The sequence below is a fragment of the Lepeophtheirus salmonis genome, chromosome 5, assembly GCF_016086655.4.
Source record: "Lepeophtheirus salmonis chromosome 5, UVic_Lsal_1.4, whole genome shotgun sequence".
Lineage (NCBI taxonomy): Eukaryota > Metazoa > Arthropoda > Copepoda > Siphonostomatoida > Caligidae > Lepeophtheirus > Lepeophtheirus salmonis.
Genome location: NC_052135.2, coordinates 66,101,592 through 66,118,489, shown reverse-complemented (window position 1 = coordinate 66,118,489; position 16,898 = coordinate 66,101,592). Strand labels below are relative to the sequence as shown.

At 29.0% G+C, this 16,898-nt stretch overlaps 1 protein-coding gene across 1 annotated transcript; it reads right to left on the bottom strand.

Moving 5' to 3' along the window:
- Nucleotides 1-2,263: 2,263 nt before the first annotated feature.
- LOC121118709 (uncharacterized) lies at nucleotides 2,264-4,675 on the bottom strand. The gene is made up of 2 exons (XM_040713299.2): nucleotides 4,388-4,675; nucleotides 2,264-3,874 (listed from the first exon to the last, which is right to left on the bottom strand). The coding sequence occupies exons 1-2, from the start codon at nucleotides 4,469-4,471 to the stop codon at nucleotides 2,936-2,938; spliced, it is 1,023 nt and encodes a 340-aa protein (XP_040569233.1). The 5' UTR covers nucleotides 4,472-4,675; the 3' UTR covers nucleotides 2,264-2,935.
- Between the last annotated feature and the right edge of the window lie 12,223 nt (nucleotides 4,676-16,898).

Genomic DNA, 16,898 nt, shown 5'->3' with positions numbered 1-16,898 from the left:
ACAATCAAAAAATATACTTTGATACAGTTTGAGGCCTCGTAGTCCATCTTTGGCGTACTACAAGTTATTTTTATTTGTAAAAAACCGAAGAAGGAACGTTAGTTTTGATAAATGGGGAACCACGAATTCAAATTACACAATTGTATTCTTCAACAAACTATCCTTCATTTCCATCAAAAACATCATTCTTTTGAGTATGCTGCAAATTGCATTTAAAGTATTCAAAGTTGATTGTACCAATAAAGTAATGAGAATATTAAATATTTTAATTTGAAAGGGGCCATAAATCTCTAAATCAAATAAAGGTTTTAAACTTTTTTTTTGTACTAATTGTGATTTATACTTCTCCTAAGGTTATATTTAACTACAGCTAATAGAATGAATTTTAATTACTAAATGTTTATTGATTTTATTTTGACAAATTAAAATTATATATATTTATTACCTATTTACAATTTATCCAACTCTTGGATAATTTATTTTATTACATCATGTTCCGTCGAAAACTGATTAATAAGTAACTGCATCTGAAAGTCAAAGATAACTCCTTAAGTTACTTAATAACAATAGTTCACAAATTTGTTACCCTTGTTTGGGATGATGTATTTATTTCTGATTGTTTTTACGTCAAAAAATGTAAAAATTTACCTATATAACCCAGAATGCTTACTTTTGTGGCCTACAGTAGGCAGCACGTCACATACTATCAATAAACCTTGATAGCTTAATAAGTATAAAAATAATTCAATCAACAAATCTTAAATAAATCTTAAAACATATTTTTTTTTTTAAATTATGAAGCTGTATGTCTACACTGTACGACAAACTATGATTGTAATACAAAATGAGGAATCTATAATACTTTCAAAAATAACAAAAAAAATTGTCATTTTTTTGTACTCACTCCGATTCAGTAAAATAATTTGAAATAATTGTTACATTTTTAAATCTAAAAGCATAAACATACAAACGGTTTCTTTTATTAGATCTTTCTAGGCGAAAAATAAAACAAAATCATAGAAATTTTGGAAAAAAAAATTAATGTGATCTGAGGGGTTATGCACAAAGTGTATAAACATATATTAGGGGAAGAGGTTTTAAGTTGATAGAAGAAAATGGTTGAAATAAATGTCGACCAAATGCAAACATGGGGGAAGGGCGAAAATTGCAAAAAAAAAAATAAGGTAAACATCTAGTTCCTAAAATAACTTACATATCCTTAATACACGTTTAATTATTTAATTAAAACGGTTCATCACATTTTTTGCTTACAATTTTGTTGCCAAATCATAACTTGTACACTACATACAGATAATATAACGGTTCCTATTTTGATTGGAGTTAAAAAAAGTATGTAATTTTAGGTTTAAAAGTCCATAATCCGCTTTTGTGAAACTGTCTAACTGGAATGACATTGAATTACTCACCGTTAATAGGTCAAAAATTAGTACTGATGACGAATTATTGGATTACGATCCTGTATTTAAAAATATATCCTTCAATTTTTGATTAAAAACAGCTAATTTATATAATAATTTCTCATTTTTACCATTGTATTTCAAATACTTCACTTTAAAAAGTCAATCAAAGCTGAATATCATTTCTCTATCTAGAATTGCCGATGATTAGTGTAATTATTTAAGACTCAAGACCACAGTACTGTCCAATTTATTATCGGTCCAGACCAGTCCTGTTCCGCATATCCATCCCGGAACTTATAAAGTTCGTTCCTTGTTGACGTCACTAAAATTTATTTATTCACTTTTTTTTCAGTTCTAATATTGGGAGTTCAAAGGATGGATATGACCGATCCTACGACTGGATTGGAATACATAAATAAAGACTGGCACAAATTTACGTATTATTAATGTAAGAAAAACAAACAAATATGACGTCATATTAAACTTTTTTTGTCAGCGGATATATTTGCTTAATTATTTGTACATATTGTGTTTGTATGTATTTATTTCTCTATAAAAATGATCTACTAATGACGTCGGTCAAAAAGTACATTGATAAGTAATCTTTACGTTAAAACAAAAAACACGTATTTCCATGTATAAGAAATAAAATCCATTTGTTTGTTTGCGTCATATAATGTAGACAAAATGACGCGGACAAAAAAAAGTAAAAATAATTAATGCGTTTTAACACACAATAATATAGACATTTTTCTTATAAAAAAGATTTAGAAATATATATTACGTTTTTTTTTTTTTAAATCAAATGATAAAGACACAAAGTTGAAGAATGGAAAATAATATTTTTTTTTATATTTTGATCCTATAAAACGATGTTTGATCATGAACAGTATGATAATATATAATAGCTATGAAAAAATAATAATAATTTTTGAAGGTAATAGTATAATATAATATTAACAAGGTAAGTAAATTATATAATATAATATGGTTATAATAATAAAATACCTAAAAAAAACATTGATAAATGTATTGTGTTTATAATATACCTATGTAATATGTATAACAAAAAAAAAAGTCGTCTAATAAATGAAAAAAATATATAAATAAAATATATGAAGAACAAACATAAAAGAAGGTATAATTGTTGATCTACAGATCCTTACTCGTCCATTAATTTTCTTTAATTTTTATAAAATGTACTTTTTGATTAAAAATTATGGGCGGCGATAGTTAGAGGAAAATTTAGCCATTGTTTCATTTAAAGCCAAATTAAATGCACTAAATTAGTAAATAAGGAGTTTTGAACAAAGTATAGACTCAGATTTATTGTATGTTCAGTGCCTTTTTAAATTTGCATCTAATAAAGTAATGAATTTGAAGGATTTTTATAAAGTTCAAAAGTAAAAATCCATTTATTTTCTTATAAATTTTCGTTTATAACTTAATTTATGTTTGTAACTCACGTAATATATATATATATATTATAAGAATACAGGAACTCATAATGAACATTAGTCCTCTTCATTACAGAGATATGATACCATGGAGTATGAATCATCAAAGTCTACTAAATCTGTTAGGGTATCAAGATCCTGAGGTAATGACTCAACCTGCGAAGAGGTTGTAGATGAGGACACAGAATTGTCCAGACACAGAGGATTGCAGCTATTTTGATGGTAATGTGCTGTTGCATAGGCGGAAGAAGGGTAGGGATAGGACGCGCTGTTATTGTTGTAGTAGGAAGGGACCATGATTTGATGAGGATAGAGACTAGGTGAGGAAGGGCTGGAGTAGGAGGAAGGAGAAGACGAGGACCCCCAATAGCCACAGCCGTTGAAAGTACTGTTGTTTGGGGAAGATGATGCGGTGGGGGTGTAGGGGGTTGAGGGATGGAGATGAGTGCTGTTGCTGTTATTGAGGATGTGCTGTGAGTGTTGCTGTTGTTGTGTAAATCCGTGATGAGGATGATGGATGTGGTGAGCCCGGGAGTGATGATTCAAAAGATGCGGCTTATCACTCGTCGTGGAATCTGGAGACTCGGAGCTAAGTGGAACTTTCTGTCGGTGATGATGTTGACTCTGTTGCTGTTTGAAGCGTTTTCGATGGTTGAGTTTTAGAAAGACGACTTTGGAGGGTGGCGGGGAGTCATTGGGTTGTTTTAGTCCAGACTCTCCACCATTTCCAACTCCAGACTTGACCGTTTTTTTCTTTGGACGATATTTGTAGTCTGGATACTCTCTCATATGAAGGAGTCGAAGACGTTCTGCCTCTTGAATAAACGGCTCCTTCTCATCTTTGGATAGTTCTTTCCATCGTCGACCCAGGGCTTTGGAGACTTCTGCATTGTGGATGTCGGGTTGAAATTCAATTATTTTCTTACGTTCTATATGAGAAAAGACCATGAAGGCGTTCATGGGGCGCTTGATGTGATTCGGGGGATGTTTTTTCGTCTAAAAAAAGGAATGAAAATATGTAGGGTTATGTGTATTTTATTTGCATCAATTTTTCTCATATATATATTTTTGCAAACTCCATCATAAAATATCCCTTTGGCAAAAAACCTAAAAATAGCAAAGCAACCCCTTCCAAACTTTTAAATGCATCTCAGAATCTTCTCTAGTATTTATAACTTTTATATATATACATATTAGGTATATCAGCATTATATTAAGTTCCAGAAGAAGAAAAAGGATTGATTTTCTTCCCCTACCTACCTAAATACCCAAGGAGTCCAACGCTCCCACATACAAAAAAAAAATAATGGTTTTTTAAAAAGAAATAAATTTCCCTTCTTATTTTATATTTTTTTAATTTCGGTCAAAAGTTGATTTAAAAATATTTCTTTTTTTTTGTGTGTGGAATTTATTTTCCGAATTTTTAATTTAAAAAAGTAAGGCACACATTTTTAAAATGATTTTTCTAGGAAATGGAGATTACATAGGACTTTATGAGTAGAATATTACCTGCGTTGCATCAGAGTAAGGTGTTGGAGAATTGATGTCCACACATAAACTTGGGAAATTCATTGTTTGAGACCAATTTTTCATTTTGTACTTCCAAGCATGTTCTAAAATTAACTATTTAGGAGATGAACAACTCACAAATTATTCAAGGAAAGAATCACAGAGAGAGATACTTTAGGGTGGAATGGTGTTTCGGTGTCTTATACAGACTGACCTTATATGAATATATAATAAGTAATGGATTAGAATGGGACACTATCTAACTACAACGACCTATGGAAGACAACTGAAGTCTATAGGAACGTAGGCATACAATAATTTCAAGGGTTCCGTCCGCCGTCGGAAAGGATGGAAAATAACAACAAAAAAAAGGAAAAAATCGTTCGCCAGCGACGAAGTTTTTCTATTTCTTCTTTCAAGAACCTGTTCACGTTCGACGGTCTATGTGCGTACAGGTGCTGCTTATGTACTTTAAGTCATTTCCATCCGCTTTTTTTTATTTATATGATCGTTTTTACTTTTACATATTATGTGGTATGAAATATTTACAACTAAAGAATCATGCAGTTTATGTAGATAGGAAGAAAAAATACAAATTTTCCGCCGGTTAAAGAGATGATTGTTTAGTTCGGAAGTTGTCGCATTGATAGTCTTCTGTTTGCATCTACATAGAATAGAAATAAATAAATAAAAGATCAGGGAACAACTAACTTTCTAATTGAAAAAGAAATTAAATCGTCATGATTATTGTCTATCTCATCCATCATCACTTCTGCCTACCGCCAGCTCCTTATTTCACTGATCACTCAACTCTCCTTGCAGAATTATTCATCAGAGTTACACACCACGACATAAAGGAAACCGTTACTATAATTAATTGGTAGATTCTGACCAAATTCATCCGTCAAAAAATGATTGAAACGCAGGCTTTAATATATATATATATACAGTCAAACCTCGTCTTACACCAAACTTTTTTTAAGCGTGTCACTTCACTAAGCGAACATATCCTTTTTTTCAGCTTTAAAATGGCTTTAAAATTTAAAAAAAAACATAAGAGGTTTAAGAACCTCACTTGTTCTAAGTGGTTTCTTTTTCATTTCCCCATACCGCTTAATACAGGTTCGACTGTATATACAGAGTGCGTATGCAAAAAATGTCCCAATTGATCAGGTGACATTTTATCAAATAGATGTATTACTAAATAAAATTTGAAAGACAATATAATTTTTTATAATTTAAACAAAATTTATTCTAAAATGAATTCAGTAACTCGTATAGTAAGCTGTCGATGTGCCAGTGCTTTCATACTAAAACCAACACTTTATATTTTTACTTTGCAAATTAAACATTAAGAAATTGCATCCATAAGTTAATTTACGCCTCTTTTCTTGCATACTATATATCCTCTACAGGCGTGATCACAACATCAACTTTCTACCTAAACCTAGTTTCAATAACAGTATCCTTAGGTTACTTGACCCATTCTTTAGTAATCCTTCAGTTCCTAATCCAGTATTTTTTGCATAAAAACGAAGTTTTATCGTTTCTAAATAAATAATGATTTACAGATTTACCAAATATATTTTTAATTTTTTGTAACTAAATACCATACAATTTAATTGGATATTTTGTTAACGTACTCTTTATATGTGTATGACGTAATTGCTCTTTCATATAATTATTTGTCAAAGGGCCTATCATTTTCAAAATCAATTTTAAACGTACATGATAATTCACGTTATATTATTCCTCAGTCAGCTATCGTTTTGACTACTAAAAACAGTTCATACTTCCAAAATATCAAAAACTCCTTTTTTAGCTAGCTGTCGATTTGTACTTATACCTACCACTAATATAAGCATTTACAGTGTATTTTCTTGTCAACTGTCGATTATACTACTTCTTTTCCCCTTATCAGTGTTCTAAACGTTGATTGGTTGAATTATAATTTACCTTATTGTTTAGCTGTGAACAGATTCCAACACTCATTGAATAGTAATTTCATACTGAGACGAATTGAATCTCTAACAATCCTGATTTTGGGCATTTTCTTTTTTTCTTTTTCCTTTTGGACGTAAGGTTACGAGGTACAATATAAGAAACAATGTGGAAATCTTAATTCTTATTAGTCTTCCGTATATTCTTGATTTTTTTTTTCATGGGTTTTTATTATTCACAAAAATATATAACAAACATACTCCATGACATTCCGAATTTTAGTAAACAAATCCCTACTATGACTAAATAATGAACCCGGTACAACGCTAAAAAAGGTTTGTACTTAGTAATTGGCAAGTTATCATATAATTTTAGTACTTTTTTTTCATTTGTTGGAAGAAAGTAAGTGTATTTTAGTATTTGTCCGTAAGATTCATTTACAGAAATTAGATCTTGCTCCATCGTAAAGAATGACCTACTATGTAAAAAGGACAAACAAGTTTCGACAAAAAGGCAAACTATCAAAGAATTTGGTATATTTTTTATACTTTTCTTTGTATTTTTTATTTTCTTGAGGAAAGGTTGGGATATATAATGAAGATACGAAATCGTGTAATGTAATCGTATTTATCCTTCTAAATATGCAATTTTTCGTTTTCTCAATTACATGAAATATGGAAAGGGATTGGAACTATATTAGTGCTGTGATCAGAGCTCTACTGAACTTAAATAATCAGTAAACAACTCTCTACAATGTATTTAAAAAAATAATAGTACACTTACAGGTAGTGTTGAAGTTGTACTGGGGTAAGAAAGCCTTTAATACAGTACTGAATTAATATTAGAACCCTTACTTGTAGCGTCATTTTCCAATCAAAAGTTAGTTCCGTCGAAAGCTAAACTCCCTTGATTTCTGAGCTATAAAATTGTCTTTTATAAATCAATTAAGGAAATAGTTGCCCTTTATAAGATAATCAAATTTCTGAGCACATCACCCACTACTCAGAAACAAAAATCCTGCAAAAGTCCCTATAAGTGCATGTTAATCGCTTTTAACGAGATTTTACTTAATATTTTAAGTCAAAAAGTATTAAAAAAATACAAATTTTTGGACCTGAACAAAAATATTGGTATCGTGAGCACTTCCCACAAACAAGTAATTTCGTACTTGTTGTCCTCTCTTTTTCAAAGGGAAAGGTTGAGTGATAGAATAAATATATTATCGTGACATGTTATATTGTAACTATGGATTACATAAGGGGAGGATTGGAACAAGAGAAAATATTCCCTTCTTATTTTCTATAGGGCTTAATATATGTACTTATTCCCTTGAATGTACTCTATGTAAGGATAAGTTAATATATTATTATTTTAAAGAGCTGTTCCACTCTTAAAATTTATATCTTATTTGTATCAGAGCGCTAAATCGCTGTATTGCTTTGGATTCATCCGGCCTATAGAAGAATGGATAATATATTATGTATACATGTTCCCATTGAATCTCAAGGGGAGAGAAATGGATAAAGGCCTTCACAAAAGCTTGGCCAGATTAGACTTATCCTTCAAATACTAAGAAACTTCCATTGCTTAGTTTCTTAAAATATATAGTAGACGTAGGTAGCCTCTATGCCTCATCAGAAATGGTATATAAATATACAGTAGTTATATTTTAAGCAATTTCTATGAAGACATTTGGGAAACCCATATCTTTCGAAAATTAATTATAAACTTAGCAAACAATTAATCTTTATTTGCTACGTTCACTACTCTTCAAAAGAAGGTTGAAGACCTGATAAATATAATATCATAGAAGAATGAAAATTTATTCATAGTTATACTAAAGAAATACATCATTTACATTTAAAAAAAGCTGATACTTTTGTGCAAAAGTATGGGCAAAGGACAGATATAGAGGTAGGGAAATACCATTTAACCGCATACATGTTTTGGCACCGACATATCCCTAGGAATATGGTGGTTCCTCATGGTAAATGAAATGAAAAATATAAATTGATGGAGTTTAATCGATATTATTTTGCTGAGAGTCCATAAAACATGGATTGGGAAGGACATTTGTTCAATAAGACTCAACATGATCCTTTTGTGGAAGTTCAAATGCCTATAATACGAGGGCGGTCTAAAAGTTTCCCAGCTCAACGTGAGGATGGCAGCATTCGTAAATAAAAGATAGTCACATCTATCTAGCATCTGTTGATCGTTACTCACCAAAATTTCAGCCATTTGGACTCGCAGTTGCTATTTAACAGTTGTTTGAGTCATTTGATGTGAGTGGTTTTGTGAAAAGGGACAAAATTGAGTATTGAGGTGTCATCAAATATTTGTTTTTGAAAGTGTAACCTCTAGATTTAAACACTACCATACATATAATGGCTTCTTGTGTTAATGTTTAACATATCTAAGTAAATCCAACTCAGATATATTCAAGCAAATACTATCTTGTGAACAATTATTTTGAAGAGTAAAATACCAAGTACTATTTGGATGGGTTACAGAGGTGGGAATATCACTGGGAGAAGTGTGGAGAGTTAAAAGGGACTATGTTGAAAAATAAAATTATAAAACCAAAGAATATTTATTGTATCTTTCTAATAATAACCCTACATTTTTGTTTTTTGTTTATAAAAGTATTTTTTATTAATTCTCATTAAATTTGGAATAAAAGAACTACAATTTTTTTATAACCGTATTTAAAAAATATATTACATAAAACAGAAATGATGTTCGGCAATGTAATTAGCGGACAATCTTTGTCATGAAAGATTGTTCTACTGTTTAAAAAAATATCAAAATTGAATATCATATTTTTTTAGTATATTCAAGATAAATCTAATATTATTTCATAATATACTTTGTATTAACGTTATTTTCCCAGTTTTTCTGTCATTTATATGTTTTTATCTGTTACAAATCATTATTGAGTTCATTTCTCTAAAAGTTTTTCAAATACTTAAATTTCGAAAAAACATATATGATTTACTTAGCTATGTTTATACGTAGATATGTGTGTTATGACGACTAATGTATTTATTTAATTTAGCTGTTGCATCCTTGTAATAGAACTGTAGTATCTGTTTCTCTTTGTTTAAAACATGAACGTATACATCGTGACTCAATGGAATCATTGGCCTCATCATTTATTGATGATTTCATCAGAAAAAGAATTTCTCAATGCGCAAGGATTTCCAGGCATATAATAAGTTTATTCCATGTTGGTTACATTCTCATGATATTAAAAAAAGAAGGAAGGTTTTCTTTCTCTTTTTCTGCCTCTTTCTTTTTCTTTTTTTATATTACATATTATGTTATAAGGACTACCTTTATTTACCTTAAAAAAATAAAGGAAAAATAAATTTTATAAAAAAAAAACTCTGACGGAGAATCGAAAGTGACGTAAAGCCTTAGTAGCAATAACAAATAATATTATTCTATTATTCTTTAGTAGAATTTAATATTTATTTCCTACTTAAAGATGTTGTTCTTTCTTGTGTTATTTTTTTAAGGCATTGAGAAAGAATAAAGAGTTAATAATGGGCTGCGTTTTGCACGTACATTTACTTGTTGCAATTTAACGACCCCCAAAATTGAGTTTACAAAGGGTCAGCTGTACGTATAAATATAAATAAATACGCGTTGGTGTTTGTTACATAATTACAAAAAAAAAGTGTTTTAATTATAAATACATAGGTAGATGTTGAGTCTATGTTCGAGTACTGAAAAGTATAATTAGCTCACACTCTGTAGGCACATATCTAAATAGATATAAGCGTAGCTACATGATCGTTAAAATTAGCCATTAGCCAACAGGGCTAGTCACAAAAATAAAAATAAAAAAAATAGCCAGAATACCAAAAATATTGGAACATTTTAAGACTAGTGACTTTATTTTTAATATAAAGTAAGTTTTGGAGTAGAAAAAAAACAGAATGGTAATTTATAAATTAAATTTTAAATTTTAAAATAGTGGTGAAATCTTTTTGTTTAGCAAGATAAGAAGGAAAATTTGATGGCAATACGTTTTTTTTTTAGTGTGGACTTCATAAGTTACTATTCCCAAGAAAATGGCCAATATGGACATGGAGTTCCTCATCACGGGCCGTGCCAGTTTCAGGGCCAGGTAGTAGGCTGTGAGTTGGTTTGAGTGATTGATTTTACTATGAACCCATAAATGTAAGAGAAAAAGATTATTAAATTGCTGAATTAATTTTGGGAAATAAATTGTACTTTACATTATTCTTAAATTTTCTGCATGCAAAATTATCAACCTGTATTTATTACGAAAATGCACCCATAATAATATATATTTTCAATGTCTATTTGACATATTAGACGTTGACACAAGGTAATACATAAAATTTGAGCCCAAAATTGCAAATAGTGCGATATTTAAGATACGACATTAAGTAGCCCAATAGTCTAGATACAGGCCACTAGATCGACTGGTGTCTTACTAGCCAAAGGCTAGTGATCCAGTGTGACTGTCGAGCTCTGGGTATAAGCACATATTACAGCTTCTTTCGCAAGATTCCGGGATCCCCGATTCTAGAGATTTCACGGGATTTTTAACTTGCATTATAATAACCTTATAAAAAAGAAACTGCTATTTTCTTTTTACAAATTCAATTATATTCAAAAATTAATTTTTGTATTATGTTGGGAACAATGTTTACAATGTATGTTGAAATATCAGCCATTTTGCATTTTTAATTTATTTTTAACTTATAAAAAGATTAGACGTCTTTTGGTAAAAAAAAAATGAAACGAGAACATTGATTCACGGGATTTTTTTTCATTTTAAAAAATGTTCAAATTTTAAAGAATAAATCATCTTTTAAAAGACGTTAAACCTTTTTATCTGTTAAAAAAAAAAAAAAACAATGCAACCGTTGTGTACATGTTTAGTAACATATCAATAATAAAATTGAGAATCGAATGATAATTACATTCGACAATAGAAAATAAAGATTGAATCGTATATAATTCATTAAATTAAACGCTAATCCTACTTACTGAAGAATCCCTTGGGTAAAAGTTTTTACAATTTATATCTTGCAAATAATGCATCGATAATTAATTATGCAAAAGTGGGCTTTTAGTGCGTCGGACGGGTTTTGTATTTCACAATTAAATAACATTCCAGTTCCATCAAAATTAGCTCGGTCATCACTTACTATTGTAATTATTTTTTGTTGCATGTCAGATTGGGTTACGGAATTTTAAAAAAGTAAGGGGAGCCGCGGGTCTGCAAACTCTTAGTTATGATTGAAAAAGTGATAAATGATAATATATATATAAATATATATAGGTAAAACTAGCTTAAAATTTAATTACTTCTTAAAATATAGAAAGAAATACTTCAATTTCAAAGTATAGATTATTATCTAACGAGATCCCAATTTTTACCACCATTGCATAATTTAAAAATTTGTTTCCTAGGATCCGGCTCAAAGACAACTAAGCGAGGAATGAGAAACCCTAGTGTATATAAATATATAAATTTGTTTTTGTCTCGTTTTGGGATACTATGGTTGATAGAAAATTTTTCCTTTTTATTTTTTCTTACTTTAAAATTCTGCAATGAAAACACTGGGAGTCGGACGTATATGACAAATGTTTAAAGCAATATTTTTAAATTAGAAAGAACAAAAAAAAAAAAAATGAAATACCAGAAGTTATTGAACACTAACTTTTAAATGCTTTATTTTGTTTCGTGGAAGAAAAAAAAACTATCATGTGTAAAACGTTACATATGGGTTGCTAAATCACAAACTAAGAAAGAAAGGCCATACCATTTTACAAATATAACAAAACATATACAATATGTGGCATGTCAACATAAAAACAATCTTCAACAAAAAGAAAAAAAATGAGAAAATTACAATTAATCTTTATATACTTCACAAAAAAAGAAAAAGACAAATATTTGATGTATGAGACTTATATTGGCCTAGATATGGCTTTTTTTAAATAACATATATTAATATATGATTCTTTTATTATGACAATCAATTTGGCTGCAATAAGTGCAATTTGAGATGCCTTCAAAGTATTAATAAATATAATATATTTAATATAAATTTATAATAATTCGTCGAAAAATACTGAGAGTCTCAAACAATCCAGATTTGAATAGTCTGCTACAATTGCAATACCAATTACTGACTGCTCGAATTATTACTAAATTAATTACGTATCTTTAGTCACTCTATAATTGAAAGTACATTAATATTTTGTGAATTTATAAAAAACAATCTTGAACAAAAACTAAGTAAAAAAGTAATTTCCAATTTATTTCTCCATTTCATAAATATATACAGCCTAATATTTCGTTGAGACATTTTGGTAAAACATAGGCTTTGTATTCAAATTTCTGGAACAACTTGAGATAACACAGAATTTTAATCCCTATTTAAAAACTTTATTTGACCCATGAAATTTAATTTGTCCCCGATATGCCCTTTATACTATCTACCGATTTCTCATTAGTTATCTGTAACGTCATTTTGTGGGACTTTGTTAAGTACAAATTAACAAAGGACAAATTAGGATTATTTCCAGATAGAAATTGACGCTACACCAATGTAATCTAGACTTTATTGCAAGAAAAATCATCTTATCTTGTTTTTATGTTGACGTCCCACATATGTACATACTTTAAAATCAATATTTGTTGTAAAATCGGTTATTGTTCTGGATAATTTTTGTCAACTAATGGATTTCTCCGTCATATGCTCCTTTTGTATAAATTAAAAATAAATATTGTCAAAATTTGAAGTGTGAGTAAAAACCCATTAGTTTTTTTTGTTTTTTTTTCACAAATTAAAAAAGATATTATTTTTTTTTAAATTATTAAATATATTTTGTAAATACATATTTTCTTTGTTGCTATTTTTTTCAAATCCTTTGAAGTGAAGTAATTTGACATGTCTTTAACAACTGTTTTTACATCTTGTAATAATACTAATAAATTTATTTAAGAAAACAAATATATACCTACTTTTGTTCTTCCTATCGACACCTTCATAAAAGCATCAACCCAGATAAAAATGGATGGAGTAAACTCACCACTTAACACACATTTTATTGTTTTTCTTTTTTTGTGTGTGTATATTTTGAACATAACTTAAAATAACAAAAACATGTAAAAAGGTTGTTTATGGGATGCTATTGAAAAGTGAATTAGGCTGAATACTTTGAGTTACACAAAAGGTACATAAAGTGAAGCCACATATTATGTAGAAGCACCATCCCATTCGCATCTTCTGTTAATTTAAAAATCACACTTTAATGCCAATAGGAGATTTCACGAAATAAAAATAATACGAAATATGTCGATAATAGAATATGTATAAACCTTCCATACCTATTTGGGGGTTTTAATCCACCCCAGGGACTGAAACATCCTGAAAATGTCTTGTGAGTATAATATTTTTTATTAACTTTCCGTATACAGTATTTTTGGAATGGTTCTTGTTTAGTTTTTGAGTAATTCAAAGGTTTGAGCGATTTCAAAGAATGTTATTTACCCTAAAGCTACAGACCAAGTGGGGAAACTAAGAACATATGATAAAATAATTAGACAAAGTTTTTATTAGTAAGGGTCGGCAAAATGTAGATAAAAATAACAGTTTTGAGATTATAAAATAAAAAAGTTTGGTACATGTGCTCTTTTTTTTATAGTTTGTTCATTGTTTAATAACCCATTGGTGAAAAAATCCGACTTTCAGATATAGATAGCGCTAATTATTTTAAATTTATTTCATTTTCATTGAGTACACCAACCTTTGAAAGACAGCTGTCAAAATTACATGACAATATGTTCTTTCGTTTGTGAGTTATTGTGCTAAGAGTGACGTTACTTTTTTTGCCTCCAAAAAAAATGGATCAAAAACAATTTTGTGTTTTATTTTATACTGCTTCTTGATGTGGGGAAAATATTGCTCTAGCGAAGAAATGGCTTGCAAATTCTTATGGAAACTCTTCTCCATAAAGCGAATAAAAAATAAATAAATGATGATAATTAAAAAAACAAAAAACAATTTGAATGAAAAAAAGATGTGGTCTCTTTGGTAAACCCGGGACTTTTGAGCCCTGTGTGTTATATCGTTGAGGTCTTATTGTCAACCTTGCTCCTTTAATGAAGAATTCCAGCTTATCGTTTGTATATTTAAAAAATCGCATATCAAAATAATAATATATATATCTTAACATAATTTACACAAATGTTACTATAAATGTTGAAGAATCTCCTCTTTATAGTAGTAATACAGTTTCTTCCACCAAAATCATATAGCAGGCAGCTGATGTTAACAATGATTCTTAATTCAGTAGTATCCTATGTCTGACGCTCACCCTTTCCTTACACCCTAAGAAATGCCCACCCATAAGAATAATTTACTATGAATTCATCTATAGATTGAATTAATAAGGTTAATTCTGCAAAGGGAAGAAAAAGTTGTATGGCAGAAAATGATTAAGTGCCGTCATCAGTATCATAAAAAGCGACATCTTACGTAAGAAAGAAAAAATTAGTAGGATCAGGAATTTACTCAAATTAACTTTTTGTTTCTCCACTTCATTTTAAAACTTTCATTTGCCCCAACGATGAAGAAGAATGAAGGGTGGTGATATATCTTATTCTTTATAAACTGAGTTTTTTTTTTAAAGTAATTAATTAATTAAGAATCTGTAGTCTACAAAATTTAATAACTTTTTCTCTAACTACTAGTCTAGATTATGAATTCACACGTATAAAATATAATGGAAAAAAGAGCATTTAATTTGTTCACTAATGTCAATAATACATATCATATGTACTCACTATTAAGGCAAAAAAGGCAGCATTTGCGCGTGGATTTGTAAAAAAGCCATTGAGGGATAAACCATTTTTTTTCCTTCAAGAGGACTCAGATGTGCTCTAAATGAACCTTTAATGTGGACTGAACGTTGTTTATGTTACATATGCTTACAAAACGATCAAATGTTGCAATGTCCTGCGGGAAAATAATACAACTATCTGAATTATAATCTTATTTATGATTTGTAAACTTAAAATTGTATATAAGGTGAAAGTATAATCAATTAAAAAAGGAATATCCATTGTAATTTATTAATGTTGGAGCTCCAAACTACAAACTGTTCACCACTTTATTTAGATTTTTTACTTTTCTCATGTCCAATTGTAGATAGAATGTCCAGCGTTTTTTGTTTCTCTCAGCAACATATAAGTACTTTGTGAAATTTGTACTATACAAATAATTACCTCAATCAATGAATTATAAAGACCCTTCAAATCATCTCCCAATGGCATTTCTAACAGGCCTTTAAGTAATAAAGTAATAAAAATATTTGTTAGTAGTTTTAAAATGTATAATATATCAACAGAAATCATAACCTCTTTTTTTGCTTAATAAATATATACAACCCCCTAATTCATAAATATATTTAGATCAATTAATTAGAGGGTATACATAATAGTGGTTTTAAATTTTATAATTTAAGAATTGAAGATGATGTATATTTAAACATTTTTAAGACTTTGAAAGACTATTCCATTCCATATTTCAGGATAACTGAACATATTTTGGAGGTACCTAAATTAAGTTGAAACTTTATCTATGTATATTTTCTGGTTTTTTCAATCATTTTTATCATAACTCGCAAATATGGTCAAAAATTGCATTCTTGGATAAACTTGACAGGTATTTTTAATCTACAGCTATCAAATGGTTTAGGCCCCTGTCTGCAGAAGAGGTATATATTTTTTTTTTAAAAAAAAGTGTATAATCCTCCTCACTTCGATTGTATTTTTTAAATTTCACTTATAAATATTTTGTATAAAAGAAAATAGTTGTTATCAAAATGTGACAATGATCTTGTTTTTTTCATTTATAAAAAGAAATGTGATTTCCATTTTTTTTTAAATTCCGAAATATATTGCACAGTAAATGCAAAAAAAAGTGAAATAGTCTTTTCAAATAAAAAATTTAGCATTATAAATAACGTAATTCAAAAAAATTTGTGTACATTTTGTCAAGAAAACTATGGATCTTGTCAAACATAAAAATATATAATAAAATTTTATATTAAAAAAAGTCACTCCATTTTTTCCTGATTAAATATTATACAATAAACGTCACTTTGGTATAAAAAAATCTGAAACAACACAAATTTTCATCCATAAGTAAAAAATTGCACGATTGAAATAACAACAATACTCTGTAGCCGTCAACACTAAATCAAGTAAAATGTTTTTTTTTTAAATTTAGTCTCGATTACATTTGTTTTCTTTGCCGAATAATTATTGTCAATTTCTATTAACAAACTAGTTGGACTAGTTCTTTGGAGATGCGTCGCAAATTACATTTAATTTAGCAAAAGTTCATCTTCAAAATCAAATAATTAGAAGTTAATAGATTTTGTTTGAAAAACAATATTAGGGCCAAATGTAGTCTCATACATCAAATGAATGTTTTAAACTATAGAAGCCATTATTAAATATTACAATACATCACAGAAATTTGAATATAAAGGTCATAATTGTATCGAAATA